We start from the raw sequence: 18,980 nt of genomic DNA, 5'->3' as shown, positions 1-18,980 counted from the left end.
GTCCATGCGACTATCAGAGGGCCCAGAGATTCACTCTGAGGGACTCTCAGACAAATGACAGGCCAGCATGCCCTGAGAGGAGGCTGTGAGCCCTACGAGTGAGGCCGCCCCTAGCTAGACTATCCACCTTCACAAGGCACCATTCGGGAAGCCACCGTGCTTGGAACACCTAGCCCTGGAGACGCGTAAACAAAGAGTCACCTCTCCTATGTTCTTACTCCTGCAGCTGACATCTTCTGGGCCAGGCTCGTGCGGAAGTGACATGCAAACGTGGAGAGGAAGGCCCTGCCCGCGACACAGCGCGATGGGGAAGGAGCGGGCGGCGAGGGCGACAGGCCCGCCCAGGCCAGGGCCAGAGTCCAGCGGCTCTGACTGACCGCGAGAGGAGCCCAACGAGGGCAGCCCTGCGAGCCAGGGGCAGACGACAGGCGGCCCCAACCGGCCGCATCCCCCCGGAAAGGGAGCCCAGATGACAAACTTTCTAAGTTTCTTCTAAGATCAAAGGACCCAGGAGAGAAACAAAAATCAAAGCAGGAAACAGTCCCGTCAGCAACTGGGTAGATCTAAGGAGGCGGGGTTAGAAGAGCCTTCATGCAGAGAGCTCTCAGCAGGTCACTCCCTCCGCCGGTGCCCTCTCCCCCAGGACACGTGCCCCTGCCCCTAGGTGTGGCTCCCTCGGCCATCCCTGAGCGGATGTTGCAGGGCTCAGGGAAGGCTCCGGAGCCGCCCTTCCTCCAGCTCGCGAGGGCTGAGCGACGGGACACAGGCCGTGCGTCCAGTGCTGGCACCTCGCTGTCCTCCGGCATGTGTTAAGAGTCCTTGAGCTCACCTCGAGGAGCTCACGGGATCTGAGACGCACCAGGACCCGGACCCGTTTTCTCAGTTGAATGGAATAAATGGAGGGAGGAGCACGGACCGATGGAGGGAGTTGGGAAGGGCAGGGGCGTGCCGTTAGCTTTAGCAGGTGGAATTATTTCGGCCCTTCTTTCAAACCAAGCGTGCTGCACTCAGTGATGCTGTGTCTGCACCACCCGAAAACGCCCAGCTGGGGGGTGAGACGCGGCTGGAACCGAACCCGCATTCCGTCCCCCGCACGGTGAGCGTCTGGGCCCGCGTCCACCCAGAACCGTGGCGGCCCCCTTCGACTCCCTGCGCCTCAGCCTTCCCATCTGTAAGAGGCGGAGAATAACTGCCGGGGCGGGGAGATGCTTGTCCTCCACTCCCGGTGTCTTCCGGGGGTTTAGAGGGAGCTCTACTGGTCTCCTCCTGGCGGAAACCTTTAATCTCCTCCCCTTTACTCATTCCAGCCCGAGGGAGGATGTGAGACTTATCTGATTGGCTACCTGGGGGAGGAAAGCAAAGGGGAATGCGAGGCTCGGCTGCACCCCTCCTCCTCCTAGGAGTGAGCTGCTCTTCCGGGGGCCGGCCCCTCCCACCATGTGACTACGTCAGGTGACCCGCCCTGGGCCCGAGATGAGGTGGGGAAGTCTGTCAGCTCGGGGCCCACCAGGCCTCGTGACTTGCTGTTATCGATCACAGAGATGATATCCATTTTACTCCAATCTAACTGATACCGCTGTTTTATTAGTCAAGGTGTTTGAAATTCAGGAGGAGGAAGAGAATACTATCTAATGAGGACTCAAAAAAAAAAAAATACTCCAGTGATAATATCCACCCCGATGGGTTATTATAAAGAGCAAATGAGAGAATATATAAACGTGCTCAGCATGGTACCCAGCAAATAGGAATAAGCGTTAGGTAAAAACCAAGGCCCCCGAAATGTTTATTGACTGACCGATATAAAAGGTCGACATTAGCAAACGTATGTTAAATACCCCTGGTCACACTTCGTCTGGTACTGCGGGAGGGGACTGTTGAAGCACCTTAACCTGCTGTCCTCCTTCCTCTGAGACAAAGGCCACACCACCTTTTAAGGGTTTAATAACTGGCCCGAGGCCACAGCAGTTATAAAGGGCTCAGCTGGTTTGCCAGTCCAGGTCCTCAGACTCCAGAGCCCATGCGCCGCACCTCCCGAGTGCCCTGGAAAGTACAGGTACTCAGTAAAGATCTCTGTATTAAGTAACTCTGGAAGTAAGAATCGTAGGCCAGCAAAATGCGTGAGCTGGAAAGACACATTTAATGGTCAGGGACTCTGAAGCCCGGAGACAAATAACCGATCCGGGTCAGCCGGGACAAAGTGAGGACTAGGACCCAGGCCTCCGGATCCTCCAGCCACCTCTCCTTCCTCAAGCCACCATCGCTCCCGGACCACTGCAGCCTGAGAAGGCTCCCGACCTACAGGCACGAAGAGCTGTTCCCTTTTCCAGGCACACATGTTCGGGCGCTGGAGGCCAAAACGAGGCCCTCTGAGTCAAACTCCGGGCAGCAGATTTTAACGCAGTGTGAGGAAGAATTTCCTAAAAGTCGGAGTGATGCAGAGTGCCGTGGGAAGCAGGGAGTTCCCCGCCCCTGGCGGTGTTCGGGCTGAAGCCAGTCACTGGCCAAAGCCTGCGGAAAGGGCTTCTCCCCGGGGAGAGAGCGACACCATCCTTCGCGTCTTCACCGGGCTCTGCGGCTAGCTTCCTGGGTTCAGACCCCTCTCTGCCTCTCACTAGGTGTGCAAACTTGGTCAAGTAAAGCACCTTCTGAGTGTCCTCACCTGTGAAGTGGGGATGATAACAGTATTCCCGTCATAGAACTTTCACGAGAATTAAAAGAGTGAATTTACTTAAAATACTTAGAAGAGTGTTTTGCATAAAATAGGCCAACATCAAAAGCTTACTGATCTTATTATTGTTGTTGTTGTTGTTAGTAGTAGTAGTAGTAATAGTAGTAAATATTCATTGAGTGCCTTCTGTGTACCAAGTACTATTCTAGGTGCAGGGAATATAAAAGTCCCTCCTATTGTGGGGGAGACACATATAAATGAATGAATGAATGAATGAATGAATGAATGAAAAGATTTCAAGTAATGACGGATGCTGTGGTAACAGTAAAAGAGGCAAGAGATGAGGTGGAGGTGAAGTTATTCAAACAAAACCACCCTGAGTCCAGACACCTGAATGACAAGGAAGAAGCAGATGTGCGATGGTTTGGGAGCAGGGCCTTTACAGCGAGGGTACAAGCCGACTCTTCCTCACGTAGGAACAAACATGGTGGGGGAACAGACAGGAAGGCCTGAAGGAAGACTGAAGACCTGTATTTAGCTATATCAACCTTAGAAGAAAGGAGAAGAAGGGGACTAGCCCTACCCAGGTAATAAGCCATAACCGTAAAGCTGCAGTCATAAAAGCTATAGTCGCGTAGTTTTAGTTTTTAAAAATGACAAAATACCAACGAAACAATAGAAAGCTCAAAGACAGGCTCGTGCCCATGTGGGAACTTAGTGAAGAATAAAGTGGCTTCATAAATCGATGGGATAAAGAACAGATTGTAGAGTAGACGGCATTAGGAAAACTGTCTTACCATGTGGAAAAAAATAAAAATGGATCTTTTCATCCCAGCAAATACAAAAAATTAAATACCAAAATGTGAAAGTTAAAACTATGCAGTTAATAGAAAAAAGTATTGAAGAAAACCATTGAAATCTAAAGGCAAGAAAAAACATAATATAAAAAAAACTTCAAAAATGCAAATCGTATGTCAAACAAGAGACTGACTATACCAAAATTAAAGATTTCTGTTCAACAAAGGAGATAATGACAAAAGTTATTAGACAGATAACAGAATGAAAGAAGATATCCTATGAAGTCTAAAACTAACAGGAGATTAACATCCTCCAAAAGAAAATTAAATCCTCCTTCAAGGAAGGTGACATTAACCAGAGCCTACATAATTATTCATGTGCAATGTCTGGAAGCCATTCAAAATTACCAGCAATGCAAAGAAATGTGAAAAAATGACCAAAATGCAAAAGAAAAATAGACAATAGCAATAGACACATGGGTGATCCGGATATGGAAGTTACTAGACAGCAGCTTCAAAACAACTATGAATTATATGCTAAAGAAAATACAGGAAGATGGAGAATTTCGCAGAGCATTGAAACTTATTTTTAGAAAAGAAATGTAAGTTCTAAAACCGAAAAATAAAATAACTGAAATTAAGAATTTATTAATAGCATATTTGACATGGCAGAAAAGAAGAAACGTGAATTGGAAGTCAGATCAAGAGAAAATATCTAAATTGAAGTACAGGAAGAAAGAGATGAAAAACCCACAGAACACAGTGAAAAGGTCGAGCACATGTGTAATGGGAGCCCCAGGACAGGAAAAAGAGAATGCGACAAAAGCATCTTTGAAAAGATAATAAACAATTTTTCAAAATTGCTGTGAGATGTTAATCCACAACTTCAAGAAGGTCTACATATACCGAGCGGAATCATCAAAGAAAACCACAGCGAGGCGCAGCTTTTGAAAATCAAAGAAGGAGAACATCTTTAATGAAGACGGCGGGGATGGTGGAGGGATTTGGGGAGGGGGGCGGATGCAGCCAGAGGTTTAAAAAAAAAAAAAAGACATATGACTTTCAGGGGGTAACAATAAAAATGTAAACTGATTTATCAAAAGAGATGGTGATAAGCCTAAGGCAATAGAAATACATACTTAAAATGCTGAGAAAAAAATAAATAAATAAAGCACCAATCTAGAATTCTATACCCACTGAAATCCTTCAAAAATAAAGGTAAAATAAGGTATTTCCAAACAAAAACAACAACAAAAATTATATATATATAATAACATGCGTGTTAAAGAAAGACTAAAGAGAGTTCTTCAAGCAAAAGGAAAATATAAGTGTAGTATTTATTCCAATTAAAATAAAAAATTATCAAATATATGCTGCTTATAAAGACAATAAGCTTTACATACATACTGGACTATAAAGAAATCTCAACAAATATCAAAGAATTGAAATCGTACAGAGTGGATATGACCGAAGTGGAAATGTTAGAAATCAAAAACAAAGAGATCAAGACTCCAGATGTTTTGCATTAATCGATTCATGTCTAAATAACCCACAGGTCAAAAGAAGAAATCACCATGGAAATCAGAAAATATTTTAATTAAATTATATGAATATGTAACATTAACACATGGAATACAGACAAAGCATCGCTTAGGGGGAAATTTGTAACCTTAAAAGATATTACAAAAGAAGAAGGCTGAGAATCAATTATTTCAGATCTATATTGATAATATAGGAAATAGTAGTAAATTAAATTCAAAGAAAGCAGAATAAAAGAAAAAATAAAAGAGTGGAAGTCAATGAAGTGGAAAATAAACAGATAGAGCCAAAAGTTAGCTCTTTGAAACAGTATACAACTGATAATCCCCTAGTAAGATTAGTTAAACAATGGGGAGAACAGAAACTACCAGTATCAGGAATGAAAACAGAGACAGCCCCGCAGACCTTACAGACTTTCAAGTGAAAACAAGCCGATACTATAATTATATGATTTTGTACCAATAAATTTAAAATAGAGATAAAATGGTAAAATTCCTTGGAAAAATACAATTTGCAAAATTGATACATGAAGAAATTGAAAACTTGAATTTAAAGTTTTTTCAACTGAATTCATAATTTGAAATCTTTCAACTCAATGCTCAGAAGACTTCACTGGTAAACCTTCCTCAACAGTCAAGAAAGAAATAACACCAATCTACACTAACTCTTCGAGAGAAAGGAAAAAAGAGAAGTCAACTCTTGCTCCTTCTAGGTACCAAAATCTAATGGGGCTGTTGCCAAAAAGGAAATCTGCCAGCCAATCTCCTCCATGAACTTCTGGACAAAACCCTACACAAAATACTAATAAATTAAACCCAAAAACACGTAAAAAAGACAATATATCAGAGCCAAGTGGGGTCTGTTCCAGGAATATAAGATTAGGTTAATATTCAAAAATCATTCAATGTAGGAATCAACAAGGTCTACAGGGAAAGAATGAGAGGAGGAGTAAGGACATAGTTTAAAAAAATAATAATGGCCCCAGGGAGCCTGGTGGGAGCTGGTCTCCCACAGCACGCATCTCTTACACCATGTGGGCCTGACCCTGCCGCTGCAGGGTTGTGTGGGAACCATCTGCCAAAGCCTCCTCGACTTTGGGAATAAATTAGAAGGGTGCAGCAAACCTCCCCAGCAGCTTCCCAGGCATGTGCGCTCTGGGCAGTTTTCTCCCTGACAGTGGCCACCATCACCTTCTCTACTTCGCAGTCTTGCTCAGAGACCCCAAGGCGTGGCCAGGGACTGGACGGTTCCCTGGGAAGAGCCACCCCTGGGCACAGCATGCTCACCTGGGAGGCAGGGACGGGCTCCCCTGCCTTTTGAACACTCTTTCCAGCCTCTCCTGGGTGGCCCTGGCATTCCCACCAGGCAAGAACTTCGAGGGCGTCCTGCTGGTCTCTGGGCCGCTGTCCACGGCCGGGCTGTCCTCTGAAAGCGCTCCCCACCGGCCGCTCCCCCGCTGGAGCAGCCCGGGGCTCGGCAAGCGAGGAGGGCTGCCGGGCGTGGCTCTGTGCTTTTCCGAGGTGGGCTCACTGAGCGGGCCCAGGGGGCTCCTGGAGCTGGAAGCCGAGCCCTCCCGTGGGGCCGGACAGGCTGGGGTGCGAGTGGAGAGCTCGGGGGCTCTCCGGCTCTCCTCCTCCTCCTCGTGGGGCAGGGTCACGCTACTCAAGGTGGGGGGCCGCCTCAGGGAGCGCCTTCGCAGAGAATCCTGAAAGGGACAAGGACAGAAGCAGTGAGGATCCCTTCGAGGGAGGTGGGAATTTTTCCAATTTTACCAAGGAATTTTACCATTTTATCTCTGTTTGACACTTATTGGTACAAAATCATATAATTAGTATCTGCTTGTTTTCACTTTATCCCACTTCAAGCATTTGCCCATGACGTTCCCTCCCCCAGGAGAGTCTGTCCCCATCCCCAAGCCTTCTTAAAATCCTGGCTACTCTTCAAGGAGACACTCCAAGGCTACCAGTTCTGTAATGCATGCACTGTACCCCACCTGCATGAACCCCAAAAGCATGCCTCAGCCTTTCTCCCACTCCCCTTACGGGAGGCGGGTCCCAGCAGCAGGTGAAGCTGTGGCCCCCGGGTCAGAGCTGGGTTCTCGTTCCTGTGACATCACCAACAAGCCGTGTCCCCGGATGCAAGTTATTGAACTTCTCTGGCCCTCGCTTCCCTTCCCTGTAATACAACCTGCCCACGACCCACGATCCGTAATTCCTAAATCCCAAAACCTCTGGGAAAAAAAGTGTTTTAAAATCCTGTAATAAATTGTTTGTTACTGCTCTGTGATTGCTTGGTCCTTTTTAAAGTGTGCGTATTCGTATTTAGTTGCAGAAATGTTAGTGCTTTCGTTCATGGGCTGCTACTCCCTAACACCCTAGTGCAGGCGATATGTGGTATGTGGTTTATGCACTGTATTTCTTTTCTGAAAAAAAAAAAATTATAAATTCCAAAACACACCTGGCCCAGAGTTTTGGAGGAACTGGGGACCTGTAGTGCTCACCTCCCACAGGACCGTGGTGACAGAGGAGAGACCTTGGGAAGGCACTCACACAAAGCCAGACCCATCCCAAGTCACAAACATCAGCTACTGCTGTGCTTCTTCGCCCTTGTCCCCACTTACTTACGGCCTCGCCCCCTCCTGCCAGGAGTCCAGGAGTGGCGAAGGCCATTCTTCACACATCTCTGGTGTCTACAGAGCTCCCAGCTCAGTGACCTACACCAAGTAAGCACCAAGATTTGCTTAGTTTCCGAAATTAAGGAATTCCAAAGGAATCAACTGGTGTGTCCTCTCTCACCATCACTGATTAACCGAGGAAATGGGAACGCACGTTGTTACCAATCTAGGGTGCGGGAGTCAGGGAAAGGGACAAAAATACACCCGCCGGGCTTTTCCTGGACCTCTCAGCATTCCCAGAAATAACCCTAGGCCCAATGGCAAAGCCCGTGCTGGAATAAGAACAGCTAATTCTGTAGTGTTCTCTCTCGGCGGAAATTACTAGGCACTATAAACATCCTCCGAACGCCACCCAGGGCATCCCCTGCCACGGAGCGAGGAACACATTAGTCACCGTTCCTAAGCAGACCCCGACTTCTGCCAAGGGCAGGGAACCCAGCCTCTTACTCATCCTTCCTAAGTGCGGAGCTGATCTAGTAACAGAAAATGATGAAATACCTAGCAAACCTTGCTCTTTTCTCTTGAGTGACCAGTAAGTATGGCCAAAGGACCTTCCAGAAAACCTGGGGAAATTCTACAAACACCCATCCTTCAACGAGCTTCGCAGGACCCTGTTACCCCAGGGGAAAAAAACACCCACACAAAAGTATCACTAAACAGAGAACTTGGGGGGCAATCTCTTGGCAGGAAAGCAGATCCGGGCCATCCCTCCCACAGCTCAGTCATGACGGGGGTCTCCGCTGCACGGACCTGATGATTACACTGTCATGGTAGGACAGGACCCTGGAGTTCGTCAAGTCCACCAGTTCTCAAGGAGTGGGCTGCCGGCCTCTGGGGTCTCCAAACCCTTCCAGGGAGCTCGAAACCATTTTCATAGCAATAACGTGAATGATCTGCCCTTTTTCACCGCGTTGCCATTTGCGGCGATGGCGCAAAAGCACCAGTGGGAAGATCTGCTGGTCTTCAGGAGGAATCGAGGCAGCGGCACCAGACTTTAGTGGGACCCAAGGCATCCGCCGCTTGCAATAAAAACAAGTAAGTGCTAATCTCCCTTAACCACGTCTAAGCTGATGCACGAACATCATTCATAGACTTGAATCTTGACCCTCTTTGACATTCTGTGTGGCAAAATGGGAGCACTCCTCTGGAGGCAGAGGGATGACAACTGTCTCGAGGAAAAGTGCTTGTCAGATGTCGGAGCTGTGAGCTGAACTTGACCTGTCACTTCGAGGGAAATCAATGATGCATTGTCATCAGTGATGAAACACAAGTTTCCAGGTAAAAATTACGATTCGGGGACACTTGTATCTCCCACTGTGAGTTTGGGTGCTTTCAATACCTAAAAACTTTTCTGATGAGTTAGGCGGCAACATCGACAAATGTGATTTTTTATAATGAAATGTGTCAATGATCGGAAGATCTATGTAATTTAGTGAGCCAACATTTTCCAAATAACCAATGTATTATGTTACTAAACCATGCAGTGGTAGAAGATTCAGTCAGGTGCAAGACGGACCGAAGGACATGGATAAAGTATCAAAAGGCCATTGGTATGGTTGCAGATTCTACATTAAGAAACTACAACGTGTCTAGTTCAAGTGTAGTATCAAAGAATATCTCGAGTTTTCTGAAAAGACTATTAAAATACTTTTCCTGCCTCCAACTGCACATCTGTATGAGGCCAGATTTTCCTCAACTACTTCAACTAAAGTGCCCTAATGCAACAGACTGAATGCAGAAGCAAATATGAAACTCAGACCATCTCCTACTAAGCCAGACATGAAGGAGATTTGCAAAAATGCAAAACCATGCTACTCATATCATTACTTTTCTGTTTGGAAAAATATAGCGTTTTAAAAAATGTGTTAAATGTAATAAATAGGCTTATTAATGTTATTTTTAATGATTTAACATGTAAGTATTTTTTAATTTCTCAGTTTTAATTTCTAACATAGTAACTATCAACAGACGTACCCCACATAAACTAAAGCTCCTTGGGCTCCTCAATAGTTTTAAGAGTATGAAGAGATCATGAGAACTGCCGCTGTAGTTTAAACTCAACCAGATGGGAACTCCTTTTGCAATGTCCTCAGCAGACGGGGTACCTGGCTTGCCCTTAACACCTCCAGTCTACTTCCTTCCAAAATGGCCTGTCCCGCTGCCGAGGCGGCTCTGACTGTGATCTCCTCATCCCAGCCTCCACCCAGTGGTCCTACTGGTACTCTCTGGAGCCACCAAGCAAGTCTACACCACTCAGCCCAGCAAAGGGCCACACACCATGCTCTGTGCTCAAACGCGGCGGAGTCCCTGCTCCTTGGGGGTTACAGCCTAAGCTCAAGATGGCGAATAGGGTTCATCTCACTCGCCACTCCAATCCATCCATTGGGAGTAACTGCCAAGATACCTGGGAGGTTCTGAAGTCACATCCACATTCGATAGGAAAAGGGGCACAGAGGTCAACTAGCAATGTCGGCCACAGGCACAGCGTCAGGGGGTGGCATGGAAAGGTCACCCGAAGGCCACATTTTCGCCATCCTGGGACCAACCTATTCATACTTCCGCATTCGAAGAAATCTTAGATTCTGCCTCACATTGCACAAGCCTTATCCTCTCGATTAAACATTCCCACATCTTTCGACTTCCTCCTAACTCTTCGCCTTCCTAGTTCTTCTCCTCTAAATATGGTCCAGTTCACGAAAGTCCTTCTTCAAGTACAAGACACCTAGGATGGGACATGCTGTCCAGGCGTGGTCGGAACCTCACAGAATGAAGCAGACCCTCGCCTTCCCGCAGACACCTGGTCTGACAAACGAGACCACAGCCAAGAGACAGAGAGACGTCGCTTGACAATCTCACGAGGCACAGGCAGAGGCGGGGAGGGGTCCGCGGGGAGGGGTCCGCTTCTGCGAGCAGGGCTTCCTGCGGCGCGGCCATCTCCACAGCCGGGCACACCTGCAGGTGAGCACGTAGGGGCGGAAGGGACAGCCACGCGCACGGACCACCGCGTTTTTGTTCACTTGGACGCCCCGATTTGTGTGATACCGTACTTTTTGAGTTCGGTGTTTGATTTCCCTTTGTGGTTTTACGAACTTCTTCTGCATTTACTGTCTCATTCGGTTTAGTCTCCCCACCTGACGGGATCCTACCACGGTCCCTTCTAAGGGACACTAGCAAACGATGTTAAAGTTTTAGAATGCTTTTTTTCGAAAGCAAAGCAAATGAAACCGTAAGGATTGGGGGTTCTTTTTTCCTTTTTAACTATCATGTTTCAAAAAATAAAAAAGATGGTTTGCCTCATTCTCCAAGTTCATCCTCAAGCTGGACTGTGAAAGTGGCTAAACACTTTACTCCCTCCTCCTGTTTATTTTTGTTTATTTTATAGTCTGATTTAAAACGATCAGATTCAAGTTGGTTAAGTTTAGTTATGTAACAACCTGACACGATATAGGAAAAACGACCTGTAAAGGGATTGCATCTATGGTTCGATTCACTCAGAAATTTTCTTTTCTTATAACATTAGTGCAATAAAATGTGTTTTCCCATGTTGAAATAAATAAATAAATAAAATAAAAATACAAAAGACGTTCCCTAAACTTGGACGGCTTCCCGCACTCCTGAACTGCGACGAGGAAGCCGGCTGCATGTGCTCTCACTCGGCACAGCAGCATGAAACCGTGGCACCCACCTGCTGGCCGCATGGGCAAGCCGAGGGCAGAGAGGGACATGAGGCCTGCCCCTGGTCCCCCCGGGAGCTGACAGTAGGGCCAGAAAGAAAGCAGAGGCGGGTGGTCTCCCCACCCTGCTACCCGGATCCCCTCACCCTGGGCTGTCTTGTGAGGTACCCCAAAATAAACCCAGGCAGCCGCTTAAGCCCTCCCCGGTCCTCACGCTCCACTCAGAACGACCACCCCACCTGCGGGGAGCTGGCGGTGGGCCCAGCCATCATGCCTCGGACGATCAGGCCACACTTTGGCCTGACCTTCTCGCCCACCCTCCTCGTGTCCAGGGGCGGCTCTGACGGCTGGAGCTTGTCCATCTTCTCCCACGCGGAGGCCACAGGGAGACTTTCAGCCGGCATGGTCTGCACAGGCTTGCTTTTGTGCGGGGGCCTTCTGGGTGATACCAAGTTACCAAGTGCATCCCCATCAAGACTGTCGTGTCTGCAAAAAAGGGACAGTTCCATTAAAACGCACATCCCGGGTAGAATTGCTAACAACGATAGTAAATTCCACATTCACCGCGAGCTCAGAGCGAGCCCTTGGCAACCCTGTGGGGACTTCTAACCAGCCGGCGCTGTGTCGTTAAAGGTGAGAAACAGAAAACCCTTTCCTATCAGGGCAGGTCTGGCCTATAAAGCGAGACCAGGAAACAAGAAACAAACTCAGAGTCGATGACCCATGAGAGGATTCCTCAGATAGCCTCGGATATTTTATATCCACAATGATAAAGAGCGTCCCCACTCCAGACCTGCGAGGCGCGGCTCTGCAGTGCGGCACGAGACACGCGGGCCCGGCCTCGCCCCACGCCACCGAAGCCACCGAGCGCGGCAGGAGGAGGCTGCAGCGAGCCTGGCCCTCCCAAGGGCAGTTCAAGGTCAGCAAAATTACGCAGGGAAATCGCGTCTTTTTCTGCGCTGCCTGGCATCGAAAGAGGGAAACAGAGGGAGAGAAAGACAGGGTGTGTGCGTATATGAGACAGAAAACAAGAGAGGACAGGGTGAGAGACAGTGGGAGCGGCAGGGAGCGAGAAAGGACAGGCGTGAAAAGGAGACCGAGACCCAGGCAACGAGCGGGTCGCTGGGAGCCGGCACCCCTCCGGCCAGGCTGGGGCGGCTCCCACCACCGGACTCCGGCATACGAGGGCGCTGACGGCCGCTCCGCGCCAAGCGCCAGGTCACACGGCAGAGGTCACGTGCGCTGCGACTGCTCTGATTGGGGCACGCCGGGCAGAAGCAGGGTCTGGAACCAGCCCGGGGAAATGCAGAAGGGCTCCCAGGGACGGCGGCACCTGAGCCTGAGCGTCGAGCAGGCAGGGGAGGGGCCCAGGTACCAACCCGAGGCCTGGAGAAGCAGGACACGCCCGTGGGCCGTCTGACCACAGAGAGGGTTGTACAAGTTCTCAGAAGGAACGTGGATTCTCTCCTCAAAGCGACGGGGAGAGCGTCTGAAGGCCTTTCCGCAGCAGGCAGCATGGCGAACCTTGTTTGGTGGAAAGCTCACACTGCCTGAGGTCAAGGGTGGATTGAGGTCACTAGACACCTGCGGCCCAGAGGAGGGCCCTTGGGAGTTAGCGAGGGAAAGAGGGGAGGCCGCTGCCATTGGGCAGAGAAAGCAGGAGAGTTTACCCTCATTAAGGACTCAGAGATGCAAACATAGCAGGCGAGAAGGAGTCCAGGATAACACCCACGTCTGGGGCCTGGGCAATGAGGCAGAAGTCAGGGGCTTCGACTACCGCATCGCAGTTTTTTGTCATTTGGGAAATATTTCAAATGCCCGTGAAGGAGGAAATGTCTTCTTCATCTGCCTTCATTAACCTCCACATCTCAAGCCTTATATGAATTTTATTAATGGTTCCCATCCTTTGGCAGCTTGACACCCAGACCCTCAGCTCTGGCTCCTCTCAGAAAAGGAAACGCTTTTCAACAGAGCTAGAAGAAAACACTCATTCTCAGGGAGCGAGACTCTCCCTCACTGACAACGTGCAGCGTGTTGAGGTTGTCATTTAACATGACTGTTTTCCGAATAATAGAGCTTCAGTCAAGAATGCCAATTCATTTTCTTCCTAAGAGTTCCAAAAGGCCTGATTTTTCAGATTGATCCCTCACTGCAGGATTTGGTTGCCTTTTAAGAAAACAGTAACCAAACAACTCAAATTAAACATTTTGAATCATAAGCATCCTCCATCACAAAGTGGTCCAGTCCCGGGGCCTCCAGAAGAAACTAACAGTGCTCCAGGGCAGCGGTTTTGAAAGCGCAGAGTGAAGAAGGTGGAACAATGCTCCCCCCCCCCAAAAGACATCCACATCCTGACCCCTGGAATCTGTGAATCCATTACCTCACATGGAAAAGGGGCTTTGCAGATGCGGCTAAGTTAAAGACCTAGGTTATCTGGGTGGGCCCAGTGGAATCACAAGGGTCTTTATCAGAAGGAGCCAGAGGGTCGACAGTCAGTCGCAGGGGATGCGATGACAGAAACACCGGTTGGAGAGATGTCCTCTGAAGATGGTGGAAGCGGCCGCAAGCCAAGGGACGTAGGTGGCCACCAGAAGCTGGGAAAGACAGGAAACAGATTCTCCCCTCAAAGCCACTAAGCTAATGAGACCAATTCTGGACTTCTGACATCCAGAACTATAAGATAACAAATTCCTGTCACTTTAAGACACCACTATGGTCAAATTTTATATGTCACTTGGCTAGGCTCTGGTGCCCGGCTGTTTAGTCAAATATTGTCCTTCATATTGCGATGAAGATTCTTTAGATGTGATTAACATCTACAATCAGTTGACATAGAGTAAAGGAGACTGCCCTAGATAATGTGGGTGGGCCTCATTCTATAAGTTGAAGGCCTTCAGAGCAAAACCTAAGGTTTCCCAGAGAATAAGTAATTCTGCCTCAAGACTGCAATACAGAAATCCAGCCTGGGTTGCCAGCATGCCGGTCTGCCCCACAGACTTCAGACTTGACAGCCCCCACGATCATGCAAGCCAGTTTCTTAAAATAAATCTTTTATGTGTATGTGCACACACATGCACTCTCTCTCGCTCTCGCTCTCTCTCTCTCTCGGTTCCTACTGGCTCTGTTTTCCCGGAGAACCCTGACTGTCACAGCCACTGAGCTTGATGTGTTACAGCAGCAGTAGGAAGCTAATCCATAGTGTAAACGGGAAGAGATACCTGGCTTTGCTCGCTTCCGACAGCGCTGTCCTCCATGCTGCCTCATCATCTGCAAGGTCGTATATATTTACCAGCGTGGTCTCTGAGCACCTCATCGGCAATTTATTATTTTTCTTTGCATTTGAGAGTGCAGGGATTGGTGCTTCCTGAGTAAAACTGTTAGCGGTGTTTCCGAAGTGATCCAGAAAGTATCTGGTGATGAGTTCAAGGTTTGTTTTTAACGGATTTTCCTTTGCCTGGCAGTGAAAGAAAAAATATCATTAATCGTACGCATCGCTTCAGAGGAAGGGCGGAAAGAGGGCTGCTCTAGTTCTTTGACGGAGTTTGCCAACTTCTCCCCCATTCGCACATTCTTTCAGATGTCACTGAAAGGCGAAGGGCTGTGTTTGGACACAGAGATGAAGACAAAAAGAACTAGCATCCATCGCGTGAGTCGGGTGATTCGATTTCAATTCAAATTTCTTCTTTTTTTTTTTTTCTCCTAGGAATAACTTTATAAAATATGTATCTTTCCGCTAAAACACACACACACACACACACACACACACACACACACACAATTAAGCCTTTGGGGATTGCTAACTCTACAAGTTTACAAACATTTGGGACCTGAGTATTCGCTCTGTTTGTGCGCTCGGCCTCTGACGTTGGACCCTGGGGACTACTGGGAAGACACAGCACTGGGTTATCACAAAGAGCGTAGAGGCGAGGCGGGCAGTGTTGGTTCGGTTTACACCCCAATCATAAAAAAAAATAAAAAATAAAAAAATAAAATGAAACTCTTCAGCAGTCAGTTTTGGAAATACATGATTATCGGTATTTCCCAACCCTGGCTGTACCGAATTGGATATGTTTTTTAAAATACACATTCCCAGCCCTTGCTGTGTCTTACTAAACCAGAACTGCAAAGGCCGGAGCCCCGATTTCTTCCACAATTCCCCTCAGCAATTGGGACGGGCACGGTCAGGCAAGCAGCGAGCCACAGGCCTCCAGGACGGGGCGTGCACCGGCGGCGCCCCCACCGCGCTCGCCCGTGAGCGCCTTGCGAAGTGTGGCCGGACGTGGGGATTCAGTGCGCCCGCCACCAGAGCGGTACCGCCCCTGACCACGAGCCTCTGACCACGAGCCTCGCGCAGAGGGGACCTGGGGCTCCTCCCGGCCTTCCCCCTCCTTATTCCTGGTCTACACCGCAGAACTCTGAGACCAGGACCACAGCCAACGGCTTATGACCAAATGCTACAGATTCGTCAGGCGGTCCAAGTCGAGGGATGGTTCCATATATATATATATATATATATATATATATGTAAAGGATCCCAAAATATTTTGTCTAAGTTTAAATGAAACTTACGACGAAGAGAGTCCGGGGAAAGACGTTATAAAATTTATTTCGGCCTCCTTCCTTTTTCAATTTAAGAGGCTTAGGGTCCTGGATTACCTGAATTATACTGAATTACGGTTTTCACATCGCTTTGCTTATAATAGACAATGCTGTTGTAGGAATCTAGACACCGTTTCTCAAAACCTCGGTTCTACACAGGCATTTTTATCTATCGTAGATTTAATAGGGAAAGACAAGTTACTGGAATTAACATAAAATTGCAGGGCTTCCCTAGAATCACACTAGCTTTGTGTGAATGTCAAAGTCATTATGCAATAGATAGATTAATAAGTATTTTTTTCTGTAAAATATAAACTTCAGCTCATTGTATAACAGCTAATAACTACTGTATAAATCAAATAATCAAGGTACTTATCAAGATCTAATGAAAACATCTTAAGTATCTTAAGATAATAGTTACCTTAGGGAGACTATATTTTAGTGAAGAAATAAAAAGAACTTGAATGGCAAAGATACTTCTAGGAAATTAGGTAAAGATGCATTTACATAAAAATTCTGCTGTGCCACGGTGGTTCACTGAATCTTCTGGTTCAGTCTCACCACTCTCTAGGAAAAAAGATTTCTAGAATGGACAGTCCATTCTCCTGCTTTAAAATGCAGCAAATGGGTATCTGATACCTGGGCCAACGGGCTTCTCTCTACAAGACTTCGGCTGAGTGCATCCATGAGATGGAGGGGCCCGAGTGTCACCCCAGGGCTCAGAGGACAAAGGGCATCTAGTTGATGCCTTTACTGAGCCTCTGACAGGACTTCGCCTGGTGCCATCGCCCTTCCTCTTCCCAGGGGAGCCCAAGAACTCTGGCACCCTGAATGTTCCTGCGGGGTGATGCCCGCTGGCGGAGCCTCATAGGTTTGCCCGAAACTCCACCCTTCACTTTACTGAGGGGAGCCTGGCCTGAGCTCCTCCCTGGAGCTCCCGTATGCACGAGGATGGTTTTTGAGCTGTTCTGAGGTTTTTCCGGGTGTCTCAGAAACAGCCTTGCAGGACTAGGAGGCGTCCCACCCCCGTATCAAGCCGATCTGCTAGGACATCGTTTGAGAAGAGGGTTGCCACTAAAGGAAGCCTGACTGCTATTCCTAAAACAGGATGGGGAATTAGATCTGGTTGTAGCCTCGCCCCTACCCCACAGCTGGCTGTGAGGCCTCGGCAAGCCCCTCTCCTCTGGCTCGCAGCACCCCCAGTGGGGTCCCCATCCTATCGGTTCTTTAAAAGCCCTTCGCTCAGCCCTGAGGGGCTGCGCCAGAGGTCAAGAGGGCAGGATCTCTTCACCCCCACCGGAAACAGGGCTGCTCCCTGTCTTTGTTTCATGTGTTGGAATTCTGCAGAAAATAGCTTTTTATTGCCTTTTTAAAAAAAAAAAAAATATGATAAATGGTAAACTACATGATCATTAGGTTCTTTCCAACTCTGATACTATGCCCTCCCGCAAGGCAACATCTGCTGGAGAGCCCATTCTTAAACCAGAAGATTCTGTCTTCAAAACGGAAAGAGCAATTAAGTCAGATGGCAGTTACATTCATCCGAAAGTCACTGGTTCAATCAGTCAGTCATATAATCCACAAATAAGTACTGACCATTCACTACGCCACCAGGCAACCTGTTAAGTATGAGGACATAAGAGTACGCAAAAGAGAGCCTCTCTGGCCGCCTCCTGTGTTCACGGTGGTAGGGAAGGCAGATGCGTATTAAACAACCAAACAAATACTCCGTAAGCGTGACACGTACAAGGAAGGAAAACTAAAGGGTGACATGAGAGCTTGGAACAGGGGGTGAGGTAACTGAGGCTGGGGGATCACGGAAGCCCCACCTACACCTACCCACCCTCAACTCAACCTGGGCGAGCAGAACCCCAGTCTCACTTCTGCCTGAATTAAACGTCACAGGAGACTTAGGAATAAGGTATTACTCAGAACTGAAGAAGGAAAATCTTACGCAGGCAGGGAATGGAAAATTTCAGTATAACTGAATAGTATATTCTTAAGCACAGTCTGACTAAAAATAGCCTCATGGGGGAGGAGGGAGCAGAGGGAATAACTGTTCACAGGTTCAGGTTCAAGACGAGCCACACGGGCTGCACACGACATGGCCTGGCGGAGACGGGAACCCAGCGCACACTCGGGATTTGTCGGCACTGGGCTGGATCTGTTTCTCCGTGACGGTGACCGCAGGCGTGGCCCGCCTCCTGCCCCCTGCCTCTGATGGCTTGGCAGGGCCCGTGAGCGCTTTGACGTTGCCAAACTCAGCTCCAGAACATCACGCCACACCTTAAAAGCGCATACCTTATTTTCCTTGTAGAGAAATTCAAGGTGCAGAAGCTTGCGGAGGTTGTTTCTGCTGTTTATGCTGAGGTCGGAGCGTGGGCGCTCCTGGTCCATGGTCACACACGTCTTCTTTAAGCCCTGAGGGGAGACATCTGAATCATCTGATTTGCCATTTTAAATCAAAACCTTGCGTTCTCTGACGCAGAGTATAAACAAAAGACTGTTGATGTTCACTGTGGTCATTCTTATCCAGCCTTCCTCACGGGGATATTGCAAAGACCAAAAACTGAGTTAAGAATTTATTTTTATATAACCTTTACGGTTGACATCATCTTCAACATTATGATTCTGAATCCTATAATGACCACCCCACCGCCCCATTCCCCGGGGCTGACCTAAGAAAGGCTGCCATTGTCAGACCATTTTGTAGAACAGGAAAGTGAAAGTTGGGTAACTGACTCCCTGAAGGCTGGCTCAGGAGCCCTGGGTTGGGCCCGAGGTTTGGGGCTGCAGAATATGAAGTTCAAAAGCAAATCAAAGGAAAAACATAAACAAAGGCCAAAATCATTACCTTATTTTATCAGATGGGGAGCCAGGCTTGATTTCCCCAACTGACCACCACGGAATCACAGAGAGGGGTCTGGTCATCCCGGCCTGTGAGTCCGTGATACTGGGACCCAGGCCCACCAGAAGCCACTTTCCATCGTCCAGCCTTGGACTCCCAGAGGCCCAGCTAAGACACATTT

General features: G+C 48.2%; 1 protein-coding gene across 3 annotated transcripts in view; it reads right to left on the bottom strand.

The window, feature by feature from the left end:
- MINDY4 (MINDY lysine 48 deubiquitinase 4) overlaps window positions 1-18,980 on the bottom strand; it is a 94,282-nt gene that overhangs the window by 69,964 nt on the left and 5,338 nt on the right. For all 3 annotated transcript variants that reach the window (XM_036230445.1, XM_036230444.1, XM_016123824.2), the window contains exons 2-5: window positions 18,253-18,372; window positions 14,571-14,806; window positions 11,592-11,838; window positions 6,291-6,709 (exon numbers count right to left, since the gene is read on the bottom strand). In XM_036230445.1, the coding sequence (XP_036086338.1) occupies window positions 6,291-6,709; window positions 11,592-11,838; window positions 14,571-14,806; window positions 18,253-18,372 (1,022 nt within the window). The remainder of the gene's footprint in view (window positions 1-6,290; window positions 6,710-11,591; window positions 11,839-14,570; window positions 14,807-18,252; window positions 18,373-18,980) is intronic.

This window comes from Rousettus aegyptiacus, unplaced genomic scaffold, assembly GCF_014176215.1.
Source record: "Rousettus aegyptiacus isolate mRouAeg1 unplaced genomic scaffold, mRouAeg1.p scaffold_m13_p_13, whole genome shotgun sequence".
NCBI lineage: Eukaryota > Metazoa > Chordata > Mammalia > Chiroptera > Pteropodidae > Rousettus > Rousettus aegyptiacus.
This window is presented reverse-complemented; position numbering and strand designations above follow the sequence as displayed.